Below are 24,081 nucleotides of genomic sequence, written 5' to 3' on the forward strand. Positions count from 1 at the left end.
ATATATATATATATAACTATATATATATATATATATATATATATATATATATATATATATATATATATATATACATCAGTTTAAACTATAAATTAGGTAGACTATTAGCAGTCAAATTGTTATTAGGTCTCTGACCTAATAATAATCTCTTAGTTAACAAAAATTAGAACGTCAATAAAATCTTATTATCGTTATATCATTGATCATTACAAACCAATAGGAACATTAAGATGTTTTTCCTCAATATTTTAATTTCTCTTCAACAAGCTATGATATGGTGCAACGTGTAACGGTTGATTATCAATGAGTAAAGTTCTTCGGTGGTCTATCTTCCCGCTGGCTTTCTATTTTTTAAATAGTCGATCAAATAATAAACATTAAAAATAATTTGATGAGGTCAACACTTTCTTAATCGATTCTTTCATTAGAAGCAATTTATATTTCCATGAATATTAATGGATATTAAGGAAGCTTAAAAAATTTTATGATTGAACTGGTAGCAAGTGATAATTAAGTGAAGATTTTTCTGAAAACCGAAAGTCGATTCTCAAAATCATCGATTTATTTGGGATATTTTGTGTATTTATGCGTATAAAGTGTGGAGTACAGTAAAGAGAATGATATCTCTTAATCTGGAATCCCAAATACGAGAATCGAGAAAGCCTTTGCCGACATATGAAGTTTTCAGTATGAAATCGTAAAAAAGGATCTCCGAAGTTATAAAGTAATAGTCGGGGCTCATGGGCATTTTTTTAATCGTTAAAATTTTATCTTCTGCTGTACACATTGAATAAAAAACTATTTATTTAACTCAACTTAACTTAAGGTATTGATTAAATTTGGCTTTTACCACACTGAAGACTGAACACTGGTAGAGACCTTTCTCATAAAACTATTCACCGGTCTGAGATCTATAATTATCATCACGTCTTTATTCAACAATTATACTTTATATGTACAGTTTTATTATTATTGCTGTCTATCGTCAATCGTATACCTTCAATGAGTAGGGCGAGAAAAAACTCTTCGCAGGCTAGAATTATCGCCTTGGATCAACAAAGCCGGACCCACTTCCAATTGTTGGTTCATTTTTATTTTTTAGATACTTGTATCTTATATGTGCCCGTATCTAATTGAGTACCAGAAGACTTGAGATGGAAGATGAGAGGAAAACACTATGAATTAAATAAAAAAAATATTTGTTTTAATAATCTGCCTTATTCAATGATTAACATTTTCGCAGATCAAACTTTATTTCATTGTTGTAGAGATTTGGTCATTATATATGGCTCAATTTAACATTTAATTCATTCAATTATTTTCTGTAAGCGTTCAATATGAGATATTAATATTAAATGTTAATTTTGATCACAATTACTTATTAGTATTAAAACTTTATTTTAATTGAGTTAAAAAAGATTATTTAATGATATTCCGATATCGAAAAAATTTTGGAAATTTTTATTTGTCAATATTTAAAAAACAATTTTTGAGCAAGGTTGTGAAAATTACATATTTTATTTATTTGATAATTTTTTTTCCAAATGTACTAAAAGAAATGGATTAACTTATAATTTTTTATTTGATAAATAATTTAAGATATTTAATCTGCGCCTTATTTTAAAAATGAGTAGTTCGAAAATTCAATCAAGGTATTTTTTTAAAATTAAATTAATGAATCTTTCAAGTTATTGTTGTTTATTTTATTTTAAATTGAAACTGTAAAATTTCTGAGTTAAAATCATAATTTTAAATTGAAACTGTAAAATTTCTGAGTTAAAATCATAATCAAATGCAACCGAAGTTTTTAACTTGCGATTTTTTTCGATGAATACAAAAAAAAATGTAGATTTTTACTGGTAGAAGATAAAAAATTCGAACACATGGTAGCGGTTTTAATATCGAATTAACACGGTCGCAATGTTATCATTTGGAGTTATTATCATTGAAAACCTTAAGAATGTAGTGGTAACCCTGATAGCCAGAGTTTCAGACCAACCAAGTTGGTGTCAGATAGTTGCCACCAACTTAGCGACAACTTGCGGTCAACTTTCGAATTTGTAACTGTTGGCGTCAAGTTGGCGACAAGTTTCTGAGAAAAAAGAGCCCAATCTACTACCGCAATATGTCGCCAAATTTCTTGAGAAACTTGTCGTCAACTTGGTGTGAAAAAGTTTCAGAAGCAACTTTTGTCGACAACTTGGTGAACAAGTTGACATCAACCGAGTTCATTTCCAAGAGTTGCCGCCAACTTGGTGACAAGTTGCGGCAGTAGATTGACAGAAAGTTGCGGCCAACTTGGCTATCAGGGAAGTTATACGGTAACATTAAAAATTCTTGAAGTGGATTATCATCAACTGAAACTGTGGGGAAACGGATAGCAGTTTTTATCTACCGTCAGAAGATTCACTTATGATAATGAAACTTGATTACTCAAATAGTACCCATAGTACCCTGATAGCCACCTTACCTGAAACTTGCTGTCAATCTACGGCCGCAATTTGAAGCAAACTTGAAGGAAAGAGTTAGCAAAGCAAGTGGTTTCAGTTAAGTTACCTATAAGTTACTCTGCAAATAGATGTCCAGACTTACTGTACATACAAGTATTTCAGTCAAATTGTAGTAAAGTTGAAAGAAAATTTAACTACAAGTTTGATGGTTAACTTGTATTCGAATTGCGGCCGTAGATTTTCATCAATTTGCTTACAACTGTTATTTAGTGAAGAATTACCGCCAACTTGATGTTAAGTTAACCATAACTGCTGAAAATCTACTACTATCTAAGAAAGCGCTGGCTATCAAGAGATATACTAATTTACAAAATGTAAATAATACATTAACTAAATTTAGTTTTAATAACTCTGCCATCCGATTTACATCAATTTAGAAGACACTTCGATATCAACACACAAATGCATGTTAACATCAGAGTATGAAATTCTGTCTTATCGGCATTCGAATGATAAAACAGAACACGCAATTATCATCAGCTTGCAAATCATGATTCGTTCAAATTTAAAATTTAACTTTATGTTACTCTAAAAATTAAACAACACTAGATTAATGAAATTAATGTATTAAAATTATGTTCAAACAATATTTATTAAAAAAAAAAAATCTGGAAAACGGTTGACCCTAAGGCCATCCCTGCAACCTCTCGCTAATTCCATAAATAAGCTCTTAAAATTGCACTTATGACGTTTTTGAGCTCTTCGAGCTCAAAAATATAATTTCTATGTTATTTTGAGCTCTCTGAGTTCATAGAGTAAGCTGTTCTAAGCTTTTGAGCTCTTCGAGCTCAAAAGTCTGATAGCAGTTTAATGAAACAGTATTTTTTGTACTCAATCCGGGATACAATATACTTTTAAACACAAACTGATCGAACCGAAAATCTTAGAGAAATTTGAAAAATTCACTTTTTCCGAATTTTTTCGACAACGATAACTCACGAACCAATCAACCGATTTTTACGTTCTTGGAGGCGATCAACGAGGTTTTTTGGGCTCTAATAATTATTCTATTTCATCAAAAACGATCCGAAGTGAAATGTCGAAGTTATGTGAAAAAAACACATTTTTCGAAATTTTTCGTTTTCGATAACTCTTGAACGAATCAACCGATTTTGACGGGACTGGTGGCAATCGACGTAGTTTTTCAAACTTAAGAGCAGATTAGTTTTTGGAGTTGATCGATAAAGCCGTTTAAAAGTTATTCCAAAAAATCGATTTTTTGAAAATTTTATTTTTGAGATTTCTCAAAATCTAGCGAACCGAATCAATTCAAATTTTTACGAAATTGAAAGGCAATGATACTCTTTGGATCGCCACCTATTTCGATCCGATCGGCCGAGCCGTTCAAAAGTTATGAGTAGTTTACATACATACACACATACACACACACACACACACATGCACACATACATACATCCGCACGGTACCATCGCGGGAAGAGTCAGGGAAGCTTCCTGTGACCTTAAAACGTCGAGATCTGATGAAAACTCGATTTTGGCAAAACGGGGTAAAACCAATAACTTCCCGATTTTTCAAAATTTTCAATTTTCTTAGCGGTTAAAAATAAAAAACACAATAAATTGTAACAATACTTGGGGCACGACGCCCTTCCCCCCTTTTGTAGGTCAATGAATCAGAATGAATTTAATTAAACTGAAAACTTTAATGAGAAGTTGAATTATATAGCTTATAAAAAATTGAAAACACGGTTTTTTAAAATTAAACCAGTAATAATTAAATTATTAATTATTTATTAATGTATTTATGTATTTATTAATGTAAACTAATGTTACCAATTCATTGCTAAATAACATCTCTGTATTTTTTCTTGTACTTAGGTTTAAAATCTCTGAGTGCAATAAAAGAAATTAATTATATTTTTAATTAATATCTATTTAAAACTTATTAACAGCTTAACAATAAAATTTATGATAATTTTTTAAGACGTTAACAAAAATGAAACTTTGAATAAACCATGAAATATAAATGTTCGATGATTAGGAAATTACATCGAGATACTTTAATGAATATATGATTATTTGCAATGATCACAAACATATTCATCAGAATATTCTTCGCCAATTCCTGCGCAAGAATCATAAGACCATTTATTACAATTTTTACATTGAATCCATGACTGTGAGGACTCTGAGGAAAGCCCATTGCAATAAAGACAATGGCAAACATCATTTTTATATTTAAAATGTTTTTTTTTTTCTAAATTTTTTGGTTTTGATTTTATTTTTTGATTATTTGAGGTCTTTTTTTTTTTGCTTCATGTTAATTTTATTTTCTGTGAGTTCTCGGCGATACTCAAGACTTGTAAAAATCGTGGTTTTTCCTCGACGACGCTTTCTGGGAGGAGAATCTCTAGATGTTGATGGTAATAGCTTTAGTAACAAAAAATTTTTTTTTATATGATTTTTTGAGGAGGGGGCCATCGTGCCCCGGAAAAAAAAATTTTTTTCGATTTTTAGCAAAATTTCGACTGATTCGTTCGCAATAGATGGATAATAAATGAATTTGATGGTTAAAAGCCAAAAAAAGGAAAAATCGGCTTGAGGGGGCCGTCGTGCCCCAGGCTCTCCTAATTATTCAATACTTATTCGGATTCGAAACACTTTGCCCAGCCATTAACCCTGGTGATATACCCAGGACATTTACCGAAACGCGTATCGGCTGGTATTTTTGGAAACGGAGGACATGTGATAGTAGCATATGAGACGCGAGTAGCCCTCTTTTTCTTGAAATCAGGATCATGTTCCAAACCCTTGTACTTCTCGAGTATACGCAGTTCAAATGTATGATTTTTGTTGGTGCAATGTTTGAAGTTAACAACAAGCGCAACTTCTTTGCCAGGATCACCATATTCGAAACAACCTATCTTGTTGAAATTCATCTCAACGCCTAGTTTTGCTTGGAAGTGTTTCGATGGTGTAAATTTCATCTTCACATTTCTGGCCATACACTCAACTGTCACACGCTCGTCTGACTAAAAAAAAATATCGTACAAAGAATTTATCATTTTATAATTGAAGTTTTAAATTAAGAAATTGTACAGATTTAATCCTTATTCATTATTTACTTACTGAAGGCGGTGTTACTGTAGATTTATCAGTCAATATAGCAATTGTTACAGCAAGTAAAACTAACAAGGTATTCATTTTTTCAATTAAATTATGTTGCATATTTTAATATTATGTACAACATCTTGATAAGTAAATATATTTCTTTACATAGAATTAACACAAAACTGAATTTATTATGAATTTAGTTTTATATTTATAGACTGAAGTGTGTCCATCCCACTCCTAAACTATGAAAAGGCAGGGGAGTAAACAATAGACCACAGTATTTATTCAAAACATTTTATTTGATTCAATTATCTTAATTTACTACTTGAAAAATGAAGATAAATTAATATTTCTTCTTTCTCAATTTTTTTTTGTTTCAAAATTCAAATTTTATCGAAATTCTTGGGTATTTTTATTTCTGTCTTATGAATATAGCACGGGATTCATTAAGAAAAATATTGTGTTAGTTTGTTTTAAATATAAAATTATTAATAATTAAAAATACTGAATTTTTACTTATGTTCTTGCATAATTTTTTTTCAGACTCGTATATATGCAATCAGTAAAAAAAATAAGATTTTTTTAATATCTCAGGCTGAACGCAGACAATTTATAAAACATACGAATATACGAAAAAAATGTACTTTATAATTAAAAAAAGAGCCATCAAAATTAATGATTTGACAAATTTTGTAGAGATAAACTCATTGTAAATCATAAAGCGTAGTTCCCTTGGTTAAAAAATATGTTCACTCAGAAAAAATTGTTTGTACGAATAATGTGTGGAGAAACGATTGATTAAAAAAATTATTAAAATTCGGTAAATTTAAGTGATAATTGGTAATATGGAAGATGTTAATTCAACATAATGACGAAAAAATTTAGATATACTCAGCTGTTGAACAAGTTGGAGAGAACATTTAAAATTTTTATGCTTTGATTTGAATAATAAAATTTTTATTTTACTTTTAATGAAAAAAATAATTTCCACTAATTTTGAATTTTTATCAAAAGATCAATTTGAACATTTTTTTTTTTTTTAATTAATTTTAGTAAATAATAAATAAGAAATTATTATAAAATGAATTTTTAAATTAAAATGTATTAAATCATTATTGAATAAACAATTTACTTTTGAAATTTGTCGACTAATTTATTGTCTTATTAACAAATTTAATGATAACATTTAATTTTAAATTGAAATATTTTTAATCTCCACTTATCAAAACATCTGCAAATATATTTACTCACTTCAAACAAAAAGAATTGATTTATTAAAAGAGCTACTGATAAAATATGCTGACAAATTTTCCAACAAAATTCGATAAAATTTCATTAAAAACAGATGCTACAATTTTTACAATTTTTGTAAAATTTAAAGAAAAGGTATCAATAAAAAAATGCAAGTTGAAACTAATTTTGAGGTTAAAAAAATGTTCTTCACTGACGCTCTTTCAGGCCTAACATCTCCATCTCTTAAAAAAACATTCAATTTCACGTAATATTAAATAATCATATATTTCGAAAGAAAATTAATAAGTATACATTAATATTTAACCATCAATTACTAGATAACTATTTTACAATACAACTTCTGGATTAAATAAACAAATTAATGAATTTAATTTGATAAAATAATTACAATGAATATTAGTCAGAAGAAATTAGCAGTTAACAGATTGGGTTGAAGATGAAGATGATGAAGAAGTTGAACCACCGTGAACTACTAGTTGAGATTCCATAACTTTTAGCTTCATGGCTGAACCTCCACATTGTTTCGCGTCGAAGGTATGTTGAAAAGGTTCATTCACTTTGAACGATACTGTACAAGCTGAATTGCGAGCGCCCACGACGGTCACTGTTCCAGAATGGTCGCGCGAAGGAGTGAAACTTACTAGAATATTTCCTCCATTACATTTGTAGTGGAAATTACTCTGTAAATAATTATTGATTATTAATTTTTTTGTTAGACTAAAAAGTCAAGAATTGCATTGCAAAGAGAAATTGAAAAGTACGCTGAAAAAAAAGTTTTCTACTCAGCACACGGAAAAAACAATATTTAACTGGTTTCCATATCGGATGGAACCTAGTTCCACTATAGTGAAAAAATGTACAGATAGTAACTACACAGTAAAAAATTTTGCGTCATTGCGTCAAAAAATTTTGTGTTAAATATTTAACACTTTTATGTGTAAATTTAACATTTATTGTATTAAATTAATACAAAAAAAGTGTTCAATTAACACAAAAAAGTGTTAAATATTTAACATAGAAATTTTTAACACAAAATTTTTTGACGCATTGACGCACAATTTTTAACTGTGTACTTCTATGTAGATTGTAGTGGAGACAATCTTCATTTAACTCAGTTCAATCCGAGATGGGACTCAGTTTAATGAAGATTGTCCCTACTACAATCTACATAGAAGTAGTTACCATCTATATATTTTTTCACTATACATGGAGAAAAAAGTATTGCTATTATAGTGATCCAGTGGATCGTGAACGTAGTATTGTGATTAGCTCAAAACAGTATCGTCATTTTCACGATATTATAACCTGATATACTCTATACTTCGGATTCTTATATGAACTTTCCATGGTATAGTGAATATGTCAAAACGTATTGCGATCATAAAGAAACGTTTTCTTACTACGGCGAAATGGATCGTGATTATCACGATCCACGACGCCTTCAGCGCCGCCACGCATAACCAAGTCTGAAACTCTTACGAGTAGATTTGTTTACAATTTTTGTGATAAAATAGTGATAATTACATAAATTAGTTAATTAATATCAACAGCGATATGGATGATTGGGTTGTTGATAAATTACTCGAGTGGAATCTTGAAAAACTTGTGTCGATTTTTGAAGGCTATAGTAAAGAAATAAATCTTCCTATGTTAACTGTGTTAATGTCGTGTCCGTGGTTATTGTATATAATTCTACTGCGTTGATAAGAAGAAACAATGTACATTATATATTGTATTAAATAAATAAAATTCTTGTTTTCATAAAAGTCTTTTTTAGCATAAATGATTTGATCCTATACTATTTTATAAAAAAAAAAAATATAATTGTATGGAGTACATTCAGTAATAAAGGAGTAAAAATTCCATTAAAAAATTTTTTTCTTATGACAAAAATATTTGCCTCTTTTAAATGAATATTTCGATAATACAAATTTCTAAGCTAATAATATTTGTAAAAATAAAAAAAGAGTTATATAAGATAAAGTCCAACTACTGTAAGTCATTATTTAAAAATTTTTAAACCTAACCCAATTATTGACTGTCATAATCTACACAAAAATTTTAAACTAATCAAGCTACAATAGGAATTTTTATTTATGTTAATAACAATAATATACCAAAAAACTAAAAAAACAATAATCTGCAATAAAATATAATTAACATTTAATTAAAGATAACTTAATCATCTATAAACCATAGCAATATAGACACTCGATATCCGAATCCATGTGGATCGTAATAATCACGATCCACTAGATCGGGCATATGCACATCTAAAGTATAGTCATACGAGGATCGTGATCATCACTATACTGTATCGTGAAAATAGCAATACTTTTTTCTCCGTGTAGATGAAATTAGGTTCCATCCGACATGGAAACCAGTTAAATGTTGTTTTTTCCGTGCACCATCTACTGTATTACAATTAGAATCGTTACAGGAACAATCCGTGTAGTTACAAATAGCAGTCTGGATAGCTATCGTCACGATCCATTCGGGTACCATTCATGATACTATTACTACCGTTAGTATATAGTTTTCCTAACCTCACTCTCCTCTAAATAGCTACGTGTGTGCTTCGTAACAGTAGCAATATCGTATCGTGCAGAGCAGAAACTTTTTTTTTTTAATTTTTTGTCACAACAATGCCGATTTTTTTCAAAAGAAATTTTTTCTTTCAGTGTAGATTTGAATTTTAATATAAATTACACAAAAAATAAAATATATGGATTGTTTCAATGACTTACGATAGCAGAGACATCTGACGGAGCAAGAACTAAAACCGCCGCAGCCAATGCAAGAAAGTATAACTTAACCATTTTGATTTTATATTTTATATTTAACAAGTTTGTTTCGATTAAACTGTTTCAAAGTGAACTGAATTAATTTCTTCCGATCTCTTCGCATATATATACATAAAATTAAAAACCCCACTCTTTCAACATAAAACTCTTTTGTTATCTTGGTTTGTTTATTTTCGTTTAATTTGCAGTACAGCTGTTTGGGTGACTATAATGATTAAACAAATGCGGTTATGATGCATTACCATAACAAAAAAAAAATTCAATTGAAAATAAATATTTTGGTTGTAAAAAGGTAACAAATGAGCATTTTAATAAAATTTTAGTCACGCTTCAAAAATTATTCCAGATATAGTATAATAAATTTATGAAATTTACAGTCGATTAATCATTATTGATATTGATCTAACATGATGAATTTATGAGTAATTCATACTCAAATCGTAATTTTCAAAATGAATAATTGAATTTATTTTAAAAATATTTAATTGACAAATTATTAAGAATGAGTAGGCAGAAAATTTTTTGCTAAATGAATTCAATTCTCTGATTGCAGTTCAATATCTCTTTAATTCAATGAGATGCATTTTATATTAGACGTACGGTGGCTAATCAATCAAATATAAAATTCATTACTGCTAAAAATGATCGACGAATTATCAGATTTATCAACCGTTAATAATTTATTCGATATCAATTTGACGTCAAACTATTTCGTAATATAAAAGATATACGTTTATAAAGTAAATAAGTAATTTATAAAATGTTTAAATCGAAAAAGTTTTTGTGTAAAAAAAAACACTAAAGTGATTTACGAAAAATTATTTTTAGCTTTTAATTGTTCTTTTACATACAATTAAAAATTGTTTGAGCTCGAAAAAAAAATGTAATCTTCAGTTGATATAATAAAATTTTTAGCAAAGACATTATGTCGAATTAAAATAAAATTAACATCAGATAGTGCTTCAATAAAATAGCCGCCATATTGAAAATGACGTTATGTTCCTGCTAAGTCACCAATTTGTCGTTTTTGGGTGTTATTGAGGTACAAAATAAAAATTTGTGTAATGATCTATTGATTTCTTTTTATTTTTTACTCATGGAATCGATTTTTGAGATTTTACAAAAATCATTGTTACTTTTAGTCCGTCTGTTAACAAGTGACTTGTTCAGAGATAAGAGCTGGTCCACGGAACCCAAAATCTTCTGTTAACATTATAGGGCTGTAAACATGTAACACAAATTGATTTGATCCTAATGTACAATTTTTGAAGTTCACATCGAATAAAATCGATTTCTCATCAGATTTGAATCTAAGTTTACACTCTGGGTTCTCAACGTCCGTGCCAATTAATCCGTTGAATGGTTTCTGTGGAACAAGTTTCACTATCGCATTATCTCTTCCACAATAACTGCGAATAATGCATTTTGGCTGAAAATAAAAAAACATTGAAAGAAATTAATGATAAAACATTGATGACACTATTTTTCCGAATAATCGATGGAACATTTATTTTATTGAATATTGCTCTGTTTTTATTCCGAAAAGACTTCAAATGCCTGAAGGCCAATATCAAGGTCTTGTTGATATAACACTACATTAATTTTATTTTTACAAGACGAATTTTGTTTACGTAAAGTTATTATGATAATATGACAGACAAATATGTTGGGCGTGAGGTGTATTTAAAACAAGTGTGAAATAATATGTAGTTCAATGTATAACAGAGTGTGGTTTAAATCATTTTATTAAAAAATAATAGACCCCATAAAAAAATGAGTATACTGGAAAAACAAGTTATCTGCTCGGCAACATCTTCTGTGTTGCAACGAGAGTATCGTTACAGGTACAATCTTTATAGCTACGAGTAGCAGTCTGGATAGCAACCGTCGCGATCTATTCGGGAGCTGTGCATGATAGTATTGCTTCCGTTACTATACAGTTTTTCTAACCTCACTATCCTCTAGACAGCGACGTGTGTATCGCAACAGTAGCAATATCGTATCGTGCAGAGCAGAAAACTTTTTTTTTCCAGTGTAATGTTATAAATAAGCAATCTGATTTGCATGACAATAAAATACTCAGTCCAATGATTTATGCATTTAATCATGAATAAATATTAATTACTGACGTAATTTTTGAATAAATTATTCAAGTAATTTTAAAAATATTTAAAGCCGTTTCTATCTGATACACCATTTTTTAATTGGAAAAAAAAAAATTATAAATTGTTGAAATTATCAGTTAATACTTACGGCTTCAAATGTAAAAGCATTGGAACAAGTACAGACCAATGCTAGTGAAATAAACGCTGTTAATTGATAGCTGACCATCGTAAAAGAATTTTTTAAAGTTTTATTATTTCTTTAAATAGCAATGTCGAAAAATTGACAATACTGAGTAGTTAGAATCTGATTCTTTCATATTTATATATCTCAGAAAAAAATATCTTTTTCTAATACATGAAAGTTATAATTGCTTTCTTTTATTTGTAGTTGAGATCGTAGAGATGTGTTCAGAATTCTAAAATTTACGTGGCAACTTGTATTGATATTGAAATATATTTTTAACCAATGAAACATTTCGCAATCTAGAGAAAATAAAAAAATTTATGGGAATCCCGAAAAAGAAAAAAAAATTCTTTTTGCGTCAATAAGCGGTCTTATTAATTAACGTCTATTAAACTCGTTAATCACTAATGACAAAAGAAATTGAGTAATGATCAAGAAGCTTTATTTTTTTAAATAACTCTTACAAAACTCAATAATAATTGCATTTTATTTTTAAGAAGTATTAAAAGTTTTTTATTGATAAGAAAACTTACGGCTGTCATTACCAAAAGTTTTTGAAGCACAAATGTATCTTAACATTAATTACAAAAAATATTAATAATGATAATAATAATAAAAACAACAAAATTTAGTCATATTTATAAATCTAATTTTAATTACAATTATTTTATTTGAAAAATAACATTTGCAAGTATTTTTTTCGACAGATAACGAGGTACAAAAATAATTATATGGAGTTTAACTTATAATTAACTAATTTTACGTACTACATGATAAAAATAGATACGAATAATTACCGTTTAACACAGCATAGTCATTCGTATGTAAAAAATGAATAAAGTCTTTTATAGTGATATTTTCTTTACTGAAACGAATCATTTTTATGGTCAGAAAAGTCTGCCCTGTATTCTACAGTGCTTACAATTATTTAATTTAATAATTTTTCACTTATTGAAAAATTTATTAAAAGTTGATCATTTTTTTGGAGTGAATATGTTTTGTTTACGGTGCAATGTGAAAATTGTTTATAAATAATTAATACCATAATATTTTAGAATAAAAGTACGATACATTAATTATTTTCACCGTAAAAAAATTCTGTAATTTATTACGACCATTATTTATTTTTTTTTTTTTAATAAAAAGATTGTCAATCTATCTGATCTAATAAAATTATATTTTCTATTGAAGTTGTGGGGTCATAAAAAATGTCAAAGTTTAATTTTTATTCGAAGATCTAAACAAATATTTATTAACTATTAATCAATGTTCATTGCATCATCTGATGTTAAAACATTATTCATTAACAGTTAATAAAATTTATAAAATATCAAAAAATCTTTTTGTCAGTGTGTTTATTTCCGATTCACGACTAAAAATTCGTATCTATTTCTTCCGTGTATTTATTACTCAAAATTTTCTTAGAAAATAAAAAAAATGATTCAATAAACGGGCTCGTTGAAACTTCTATAGAAAATAGCCATAAAACCTGCGAAATGACTGAAAGTGAAAATAGCGAGTAGACCCATTAAGTCGATGTAATAATTGTCAGGTGCAAATCCAAAATTTTCCATAACTTGTTCACCAGTTGCTATACACGGTGTATCAATGTTTGTCGAACAATCTTGAGCAAATAATTTATTTTTAGTCAAGAATGATAAATTTAGCGGCAGTATAATTATTTACATAATTATTTGATTAGTGAATTACTTTATAAAATTGATAAGTTAAGTATACTTTGAATATTTACATACTTATATAATTATATTCGCGCCATTGAGTCACTGAAACAGCTTCTGTACTGTAGTAGAATTGTGAAATATATTTTAACCATGATATACGCGCTGGTAGATTTCTTTAACATGGAAAAAAATCAGTTTGTTAATTGTAGTTTGTAGTTATTGATAAAAATTGTTATTATTATCATTAATTATTATTATTATGAGGAACGCGGTTACCCGAGATTGAGATAAACTCCGCTGAAAATGAGTGTCAGAAAGTCGAGAGAAACTGATAACAGTGATGCAGTTTCAAAAGAGTCGAACAATGCGGACATCAAGCATCCTGTTTATAAATTAATAGTTGAGTGGCGAATAATTATTTATAGTAGTAATATAATTACAATAGAGTAATGGTTTGTTAATACCAAGGGCGCCGGCAGATATGGCTCCAAGTACAACTGGTAAAACGAAATATAAAAAACTTATTAATCCACCTCTTAATCCTGTGATACAATAGATCAATGCTGAATAAATGAACGGTTGGATAATGGATCCTGGTATCTGGAAAAATTCATATTCAATAATTCAAATATTGACAATTTTACGGAAGCGTCAAAGATCTATCTATTGTAGTTTTGGTTGTACACTGATAAAAAAATTAACTTGACTCTAGAGTCAAAATCTTGAATCAAGAATACCATTTTGAAAAAAATGATTTTCTTGAGTCAAGAGAATAAATTCTTGAGACAAGAAAAATTTACTTAAATCAAAAATAATTTTTTGACTCAAGAATTTATGCTCTTGACTTAAGAAAATAATTTTCTTCAAAATGGTATTCTTGATTCAAGATTTTGGCTCTTGAGTCAAGTTAATTTTTTTATCAATGTAGTACATACGCAAAGACCTATTTATTAAAAAGTTTTCAGACGTTAGAATATCCGTAACTAGATGTATAATACACACGGTGTTAAAATTTGAAGTCGATTGACCAAAATTGAGACAATTGCAGTCAAAAATGATTTTTTTCTTTGAGAAAGCGACAAAATTTAATGTTTTTTTTTTGCTTAGAAAGAGTTTCAACGCTTTTATAAAAAAACTAGTATCTATTAAACCATAATACAATATAATGATTTTTAATCACACACGGGAAAAAAATCAATTTGATATGAGAAAAAATTTTGGAACCAAACAAGTTATTGTGAAGAGCATCATTATCTTGATTTAAATAGAAAAATTATTGAATAGAAAAAGTTTTTTTGACTTAATTTAATTAAATTTTACTAGATTCAAGAATTTTTCGTCTTGATTGAAGATAATAGAACTCGTCAAAATAATTTTCTTGGTTCAAGGATATTTCTCTTGAATCAAATTAATTTTTTCCTCAGTATAAATAGTAAACCTTACAATTACTTCATTTTGAAGATTACTATCGTATAGTAATGAAAAACTACAATACAAAAATCGTTAATGCTATCATAAAATTATTTTTATACGAAAATTCTAAAATCATCTTTGTTACAATCATGATAAAATCTCTTTTTCGTAAAAAAAATTATCTCACCATTACGGCAACTTTGCTGACATAATAAGGCAGAGGATAATAGAGTCCATTAGCCATATCGCGTAACAAAAGTGGCATTTCTTTAGGAAACGTGTAGAACACAGCGTAATGAAAGGTAAATATTGTCTCAGTCACAATATAATACATCAAACCCTGAACGTTTTGTATACTGCGCTGGTCGATATTCCTCGTAACATGTATATAAGGAGTCGCAAGAATCAATCCCCCAATTATGTAGATCAAAAATTTTAGAAAAATTGCCGATGAATTTCTTTTGTAGTCAATGTAATTGCGCCATATTAACCACCTCAATTGTTGGAAACTAGGAATCTTTTTGAAGTCATTCAGTGGTAAGTAATTAGCAGCAAATATCGGATGCGGAATGTCTTTACCATCTCCATCATCAATATCTACTGAAGTTCCAGCATAAGATTCTTCAATAGAAGTGGTCATTTTTTTTCCGTATGCAGATTTTTTGAACTCCGCACATATTCTAATTATTTTTTTGAAACATTCATCTTCATTTCCTCTAATAATAGATAATAGTGACACAAAAAACTCAGCGTGACTATAAATTGATGGACAATTGTAACCTAAACTATAGGTAATATTAAATAAAAAATTCAACAATTGGAAATTATAATCGAAGTTTTCTGGAAAATACCTTGAGAAAAATGCAGTAGCTTCAGAAAGACTTCCTTGAAAAGCTAAATTACCCGCAGCAAGGAGGTAAATTTTGTGAAAATGATCCAGTAAGCCAGAAGCAGGCTGATGAAGGGAACAAATAACAATTCTGCCTTTAACTGCAATGTTTTTTAGCGCATCTATGACCACTGTTGCTGAATAACTGTCTAATCCAGTAGTTGGTTCGTCACAGAATAAAATTTTTGGTTCTGTCAAGAGTTGAACAGCTAGAGATACTCTTTTCCACTCGCCGTTTGACAGAGTTGACAATTTTGAGTTTTTGAGTTCGATTAATCCTAGATCTAGAAGCAGCACGTCGATTTTTTGACTCCGAGCTACTCGACGGTAACGTCTGTCTATTTTCATTTTAGCCTGTTTTTTTTTAATTCGATTAAAATTATTTAATTAAATTTCAAAACTGTTTAATTTTATAAAATATACATTTTAAGTTACAGCAAATTTTAATTTTCTGCAGGGAAATTTTTTGTACTTGGTAAATGATTTTTAATAACAAAATTGAATTCTACAGATTAAAACTTTTAATTAAAAAGTCAGTAAAATATATAATAATTCTTGTAAATTTGCTTATATATTCCGGTCATGCTTTTTCTCAAAATTAAATTCTCTGTTTGATTAATCCTTTCATTTATGCTTAAAATTTAAGGTGTACAAAACATTGCTACGTTACACTGAAGATATCAAAAATGCATTTGATTCAAGAGAAAAAATCTTGTATCAAAATATAATTTTGTATTGAATAATTTCATTGTCTTGAATCAAACAGAGAAATTATTGAATTAATTAATTATTTAAAATGATACTCTTAAACTGAAAAAAAAAAAAATTAACTTGAATCAAGAGAAAAATTCTTAAATCAAAAAAATAATTTCAAAGAATTTGATAATCTCGAATTAAGTAGAAAAATTCTTAAATCAACTAAAATTTACTTAATTTCTTAGTTTGAGAATTTTCTACTTAAATCAAAAAGATGAAATTCTTCAAAATTATTTACTTGATTTAAATAAATTTTTTTTCTACTGTGTAGTCCAAAATTTTTTCTCTCAAATCATTGATAATTTGTAAATAATCATTGATAATTTTTTTGTCAGTGTGATTTACCATAAATTCCATATGTTCTTGTACAGTAAGTGATTTAACAGCCAGATCTTCCTGAGGTACAAAACCACTGATTTTCGCCATTAATCCACGAGTAAACAATTTTCCATTCAATAAAATGTCCCCTGTCGTTCTTTTTTTTATTCTCTTGCTTATCGTTGCTAACAAAGAAGTTTTACCCGCTCCACTAAAAATTAGAAATATAAAAAAGAATTACAAATGGATTACCAAAAAAAAACAAGTTAATTATCTGATACCTAGATCCTAGAATTGCCATCAGAGTGCCAGATTTGACAACACCACTAACTCCATTCAATATACTGATGTACTCCATTTGCCGACCTTTGAAAAAATCCATCACGTAACTGTCATTTTTTTTTACCTTAACTTTGTAACAAATATTACTCCACGATAACGTTAAATTCGTCGGCGAACACAGCGCAGTTTCATTTACACTTTGTCTACACCGTGGTTGCATCTTCAAAAAAAATACAATAAATTAGTAACAACTATTTTACAAAAAATTTCAGCAAGTGTAATTTGTTGTATAATGCAAATGCGAAAGTATTAAACTCTTAGCTTGAAATGACCAAAGACGTCTCGATGAAATGTTTATCTAATGAACTAGTTAATAGGTATGTAAGATATTTGCACTCATATTAGAAGAATAATGAGTTCACTTATTGAAAAGTGCACATAATCGTAAATTTATGCTGCAATCTGTTGATTGTGTGTATAAAGAATCTTTTGTGTCTGTCATTAGGATTAATATAATCATTATTATTATTTCTCATTAAGATAACAATGTAGGTAACACATTACTCAATAAACTATTTATTAATAGCTTTGACTTTTCTTATTATACAGCAGAAAATTTTATAAATAATTATTAATTAATAATTACCTTGAAAATTTTGAAAAGCAAAACACTTCTTAATACTTTCACAAGTTATTTTAAACAATTTCACTAAAAGTAATTGATTAAATAGAAATTCATGTAATACATGGATAATTAGTAAGTGAGATTATGTTTTCTGGATCATGACCCATGTTATCAATTTTTTCTGACGAAGATACACGGTGATAAAAATTCCCAAACTGCGCGAATAATTATTTTAGAAAACAATTCTCTTGACGTTTTTTTTTTTTTAGAAAGTATTTGTAAAAATTATTGAACAATTTATAAAAAAAGACTGAATGACATACAAATGTATCGCCGAGAAGACAACAAACGCCCGACTCAGTTACGATAGGGTGACTGAGAACGAGTTATTCAATCTGGTTACCCGAGCTCGCCACTGAATTTTTTTATTTTTCAAATCCGCGTACTCATATTACATTAGTTCATTTTGTGAGATGATATATTATATATTATGTAAGAATAAGGAGTAATGTAATGACGTATGATAGAAAAATCGGGTGTTTATTTAAAAAATTCGCTAATCTGTGCTTATAAATGCTGTTGAAAAAATAAATGTTACACAGAAAGAAAAATTACTTGACTGGAGAACAAAATTCTTGGCTCAAGAAAATTTTCGAGTGCCTAAAGGAAGACCGAAGTTGTGTTGGCCGAAGTGAAAATTTTTCTTGAAATATTCTTGGTGGAAGTAATTTTTTCTTAATTCAAATTATCATAAATACTTGATACAATAAATTTTTATATTTGATCAAGATTTTTAGATACTTTAGAGAAGCAGCGCCACCTACTTCAGCTGAGAAAATAGTATATTACACACCTAGGGAAGTAAAGTAAGAAATGTCTCAGATCACATGTAATTGTTGGCCGAGGCGAAGCCGAGGTCAACAAACATGTGATCTGAGGCTTTCTTATTTACTTCCCGAGGAGTGTATACTATTTTTTTGTCCGACGAAGGCGGAAAGCGGCAACTTAGTTTAGCGCAGCGGGACGAAAGTTGCCACTTTCCGCCCGGAGGGCAAAAAAAATTTTCTCACCGTGAGAAAATTTTTCTCTTGAATATTTGATACCCGTTTTATATTATTCTAGCATGCAATTATACATATTGAATGAAAAAAAATGATTCAATATTATTTGATCTTCCCATTTGACATATTAATCAATAAAAATATTAATGAAAATTTATACTTCTATCTTTATGTTTAATTTTGTGGAGCAAGAGAGAAATTTTCTCAAGACAAGAAAATTTACTTCTATCAAGAACTAAATTTTTTGGAGCAAGAGGCTGAGTTTTCTCAAAACAAGAAGATTTTCTTGACTTAAATAAATTTTCTTGGATTGTTACGTATTTCTTAAAGCAAGAGAATTAATTTTGTTGGAATAAGTGAAATTTCTTGTGTCAAAAAAAATTTTTTTTTTTCGCTCAAGAAAATAATTAGGAAGAAAATATTTTCTAGGCTCAAGTGAAACTTTTTTTCTGTGTATTATTAGCAATAATTGATTGTTTTTTGAAAATTGATAATTAGTAAGTTCATGATGATAATAATTATGGTGAGAGTGATTATTGAAACCAGAAATTAAGTTTCGTTGAAGAAGAAAGACAAAAGATCGGCGACGCTAACTTTTTTGGTTCGTTGATATTTTTAATAACTTTTTTCAATCTAACCGACATAGTGAAACGACCTGTGTAAAAGAAATTCTGATTCAAAATGAATTTAAGATTGAATTTCATATTTTGACACAAATATGAATTAGTTTTGAGATTAATCCAAATTTGAAATTGATTTGCAGATAGAAATTAGCACTTCTGTAGAACTTTCGATCCTGCTCCAGAATTTTAATAAAGACTTAAGAATATTTTATTTATAAAATTAATCCTAAATATTTCTAAGTCTTTATTAAAATTCTGAAGCAGGATCGAAAGTTCTACAGATGTGCTAATTTCTATTTACAAATCAATTTCAAATTATGATTGATCTCAAAATTAATTCATATTTTTGTCAAAATATGAATTTCAATCTTAAATTCATTTTGAATCAGAATTTTTTTGCACGGGGATAAAGTTATTTAAATTCTCTAATAAGTTTCTAACTTTTCTGATTTTTTCCAAATCCATAAAAATTTGTTCGTTTCATATTGATAGGAAAAGTTAGGGATGACAAAATCAGGCCTTGTCGTTCTATTCTAACATTTTACGTGTACAAGTAACTGAGTTAAACCAAACCAGTCATATATTGAGAACGTCATTGACTATGTTTTAATATTCTGAAAAGTCTAGTCGAACGCGTCTACCAGAAATGGTCTTAATGACAAAGATGATGATAAATAAACCTTAATTTTTATTCAAAAAAATTATCTTGGGAAATAATAAATTTATACATGCCCCTTTGAAAATTTGTAATGTAAATAAATTATCAACAAACCTCGGCAGAGAAATAATACGCAGAAGGGTTTCCATTTTTCAAATGATACCGAAATCAACATACACCTGACGATATTAATTTTTTCTTTGAGCAATATTAATTAAAAACTGATAGTGTTTTGAACTGACAACTTGTTCATTCTCAAAATAATATTATTTTTACTAATTAATCTCGACAAAAAAAATCCTAGAAAACCGGTGACGTTAGCCGAGTCGTCTAAGGCGCATGGCCTATAGAGAACTCGGACTAACTTACCGGCCAGGCGTGGGTTCGAATACCAAGCTGGTCTTAGAAACCAACTTGGTTGATATTCGGCCCTTGCCGCGTAGGTTAAGATTTACACAACCCAAAAAGACCCAACGTACCACTCCCAACAGTTAAAAGTCGGCGATATGACCACAGCAGTTAAAACCGACTCTAAATAATAATAAATAAAAAAAAAAAAAAAAATCCTAGAACTTGTTAGATGTTTGTTTATTTCAGTGTCATTTTTTTGACTGCCAACCAAGATCACTTAACTACGATTTCTCTACCGGACGACGCCAGATGATGGACTGCTACCGGATCATGAAGGCACCAGAAACAGGATCATATTTCATAGTTATCACCACAAAATAATTATTATCCACTCGTAATCACATCTGAAAAATAATAAAATTTTTAGTTTAAGTATTTTATGAATTTTCATGTGAAAAAAAAAAAAGAATACATACTAAAATTTTGAGCCAGCAGACATCTAAAAATCGTATGATGTTTTTTTTGCCGCTTCAATAATTATAATTAAAAAAAAAATTAGGAATTTAAATGCATATAATATTCTAATTATATGCATTCCTCTCTAATTCTAATAACATTCTAATAAAGATTAGATTCAGTTTGATTAAATATTGTGTTGAACTTTTATTCACTGCCCATCATAATAAGAAGTCAAAATTCAATATAAATAATAAAATAAACAATGACTCAGCCTCCTTAAAAAATTTTAATGTTTAAACTTGATTATTTTTTATTGTCCGCGATTTCTGACTCATGGAAAAATTTTCAAAGTTAAGTATGATCAGCATATTTAATGTCTCGCACGTTTTCGTGACAAATTTTAATTTTCTTTTGACTAATCCCAAACGTACACGGTTGGTAATATTTCCACCCCTCTATATTTGGTGCACCTACATAGGAGCAGTTCTTGATATATAAGCAACCGTGCTCTAAAACGCTCACAAAAAAAAATACTCACAAGTAACTGTTTATATTCATTTACAATTATTTCGACTCAAGATGAAGTTCTTTGCCGTGCTTTTGATGGCCACCCTTATGTGCTTCATACATGCAAGTAAACTCTACGAACATTGCAGTAGCCATAAAGAATGCGGACGAATGGACTTAGGGTGTTTTGAAAGTAAGTGCCAATGGATCCAGAACTACCTTTCCAATAGAGAAGTCAGCGATTCCTACTACGCCAAAGGTAAGTCTAATATAATTTTGTTATAAAATTAAGAGCATTTACAATAACAACCATATTTTTACATTTATCAGAATTGAAAGATCCCTGCATTACGGAGGAACACTGTAGCCGTGTACCTACTGATGCTGATGATGAAATAACCTGCCACAATATGGGATGCGTTTCACGAAAGAAAAGAGAATAAAATTTTGTTATTTTAAAATGCGACTGTATGAAATAAATATTCAATAAATTACAGTTAAATATCTCACCAAATTGCAACAAAGAGTTCAATTATTTAAAAATTATTTGTTTTTAAGTTTTGTTGATAAATTTTAACGTAAAAAGTAAATAATATGGCAATTTTTAGGATTTCGTAACAAATCAATTAATATAGCGAGAATTTATTAAAAAATTCTATTCATAAAAATTAAAAAAAAAGTTGATGCAATTTTTTAATAAACTTTAAAATTTATTTGACATATCAAATTAAGTATAGAGATTAGATTCATTTTTTAAATATTTAAATGCACATTTTGTAATTTTTAAATAAATAATAATTATTATTTTAACCGGTGACGTTAGCCGAGTCGTCTAAGGCGCATGGCCTATAGAAGACTCGGACTAACTTACTGGCCAGGCGTGAGTTCGAATCTCAAGCTGGTCTTAGAAACCAACTTGGTTGATATTCGGCCCTTGCCGCGTAGGTTAAGATTTACACAACCCAAAAAGACCCCAACGTACTACTCCCAACAGTTAAAGTCGGCGATATGACCACAGCAGTTAAACCCGACTCTAAATAATAATTAATAAAAAAAAAAAAAAAAAAAAAATATTCTAATTAGTCACTTAAAAACAGAGTTAAAAATAAAAAAAATACTTTGAAAACGTAAAAAAATTATTATAAACAATAGTCATAATACTAAAATTAGCAGGCATTTAACCATTTTCGATTTTTTTAATCAATAAAAATTATGAGTCAGTAAAAAAATTAAACTTGAAATTTTTTTTTTTTTCATTTTTTTTTAAATATTTTTTTTCAATAAAAAGATTTTAAAAATTTTCAGATGTCAGCTAATTTAATTTTTGTACTATAGTCATAGTATAATAACATGACATTAAAGTTAGCTGTCATTAGAGAATTTTTTAATTTTTTTTAACAAACAAATTAGTTCCAAAAAATAATTTTAAAAAAATTGCATTTTTTATTTATTTAAATTTCTAAATCTCAATTTTTTTTCTAATTTTTTTTTTGCCATAATTTATTTGTTAAAAAAAATTTTTTTCAATTATTTAACATTTGCTAAATTTATTTTCATTATAATAACAATAGTGACAATCGTTCATCTTATATCAATTGTCACCAAACTTCTTGGAAGTTGTTTATTTTTTATTTCAATATTTTTCTTTCATTTATATCATATTAAAGTTAGCTGTCACTTGATTAATTTTTAATTATATTTAACAATTGAATTAATTCTAAAAAATTATTTTTTAAAAATTGCGTTTTTAATTTTTTAAAATTTCTACATGTCAATTTTTTTTATATTTTTTTTTGCCATAATTTATTTGTTAAAAAAATTATTAAATATCTGTTAACTTTATTATCATTTAATTTATTTATTCACTAATTAATAAACTGTCCTAGTCCCATAATAAAATTGAGATGAAATGTATGTGAAACCAATCTATTCGTGATGTGATTGGTTGAAAATATTTATTCTCATTCTGATTGGTTGAAAGTGAATATAATATAAATAAACGACACATAAATATACCATGACAGTAAATATGAGGCGCGCGCTTGCGCGCGCAAATTCGATTCTAGTATTTTAAAATCCTAAAACTCATTCAACTCTATCAAACCACTTTTTACTGTACAAGAACGAATTCTAAAAAAAATTAGAGTAGAGTACAAATATATATTAAATATTAAACAGCAATATGTACTTTGTAGTTTGACTAAATTCTTTAGTACGTGCTTATATAAATATAATAATTATGAAGGTAGATCTAGGTACAAAATAATCCAAGGACCTAAAATAACGAAGACTAAATTTCAAAGCAGTCCACTGTATACTGCAACTAAATATTTTAATAAGCTACCGAATGAAATAAAGAATACACATACATTTACTAATAAAACTAAAAATAATATTAAAATATGGTTGACGTCCAGTCAGAAACAACTAGCTACCGAATAAAAGATATGTCACTTGCGCTAGTCGTAATAATAGTATTTAATCGTATGAAGAATAATAATTATAACTTTTACAAAAGTTGCACGT

General features: G+C 28.3%; 4 protein-coding genes across 5 annotated transcripts in view; all 4 read right to left on the bottom strand.

Annotated features, from left to right (window-relative positions):
- Nucleotides 1-5,743, bottom strand: part of LOC123260478 — a 30,536-nt gene extending 24,793 nt beyond the window's left edge. Inside the window, exons 1-2 of the mRNA XM_044721586.1 lie at nucleotides 5,600-5,743; nucleotides 5,175-5,502 (exon numbers count right to left, since the gene is read on the bottom strand). Of these exons, the coding sequence (XP_044577521.1) occupies nucleotides 5,175-5,502; nucleotides 5,600-5,698 (427 nt within the window). The 5' untranslated portion in view covers nucleotides 5,699-5,743. The remainder of the gene's footprint in view (nucleotides 1-5,174; nucleotides 5,503-5,599) is intronic.
- Nucleotides 5,744-7,083: 1,340 nt separating this feature from the next.
- Nucleotides 7,084-9,739, bottom strand: LOC123261224. The gene is made up of 2 exons (XM_044722770.1): nucleotides 9,586-9,739; nucleotides 7,084-7,518 (listed from the first exon to the last, which is right to left on the bottom strand). Exons 1-2 carry the CDS (start codon nucleotides 9,655-9,657, stop codon nucleotides 7,249-7,251), a joined length of 342 nt encoding a protein of 113 aa, XP_044578705.1. The 5' UTR covers nucleotides 9,658-9,739; the 3' UTR covers nucleotides 7,084-7,248.
- A 974-nt stretch (nucleotides 9,740-10,713) lies between these two features.
- Nucleotides 10,714-12,072, bottom strand: LOC123261222. The gene is made up of 2 exons (XM_044722767.1): nucleotides 11,896-12,072; nucleotides 10,714-11,071 (listed from the first exon to the last, which is right to left on the bottom strand). Exons 1-2 carry the CDS (start codon nucleotides 11,971-11,973, stop codon nucleotides 10,793-10,795), a joined length of 357 nt encoding a protein of 118 aa, XP_044578702.1. The 5' UTR covers nucleotides 11,974-12,072; the 3' UTR covers nucleotides 10,714-10,792.
- A 1,238-nt stretch (nucleotides 12,073-13,310) lies between these two features.
- On the bottom strand, nucleotides 13,311-18,281 carry LOC123260733 (protein scarlet-like). Of its 2 annotated transcripts, XM_044722007.1 has the most exons (10): nucleotides 17,918-18,281; nucleotides 17,594-17,766; nucleotides 17,271-17,491; nucleotides 17,017-17,200; nucleotides 15,878-16,269; nucleotides 15,214-15,811; nucleotides 14,078-14,213; nucleotides 13,890-13,995; nucleotides 13,686-13,786; nucleotides 13,311-13,555 (listed from the first exon to the last, which is right to left on the bottom strand). In XM_044722007.1, exons 3-10 carry the CDS (start codon nucleotides 17,489-17,491, stop codon nucleotides 13,374-13,376), a joined length of 1,920 nt encoding a protein of 639 aa, XP_044577942.1. In that variant the 5' UTR covers nucleotides 17,594-17,766; nucleotides 17,918-18,281; the 3' UTR covers nucleotides 13,311-13,373. The 2 variants fall into 2 exon arrangements, with proteins under 2 accessions (XP_044577942.1, XP_044577941.1); XM_044722006.1 differs by lacking the exon at nucleotides 17,594-17,766.
- Between the last annotated feature and the right edge of the window lie 5,800 nt (nucleotides 18,282-24,081).

Source organism: Cotesia glomerata, linkage group LG3, assembly GCF_020080835.1.
Source record: "Cotesia glomerata isolate CgM1 linkage group LG3, MPM_Cglom_v2.3, whole genome shotgun sequence".
NCBI classification, from domain to species: domain Eukaryota; kingdom Metazoa; phylum Arthropoda; class Insecta; order Hymenoptera; family Braconidae; genus Cotesia; species Cotesia glomerata.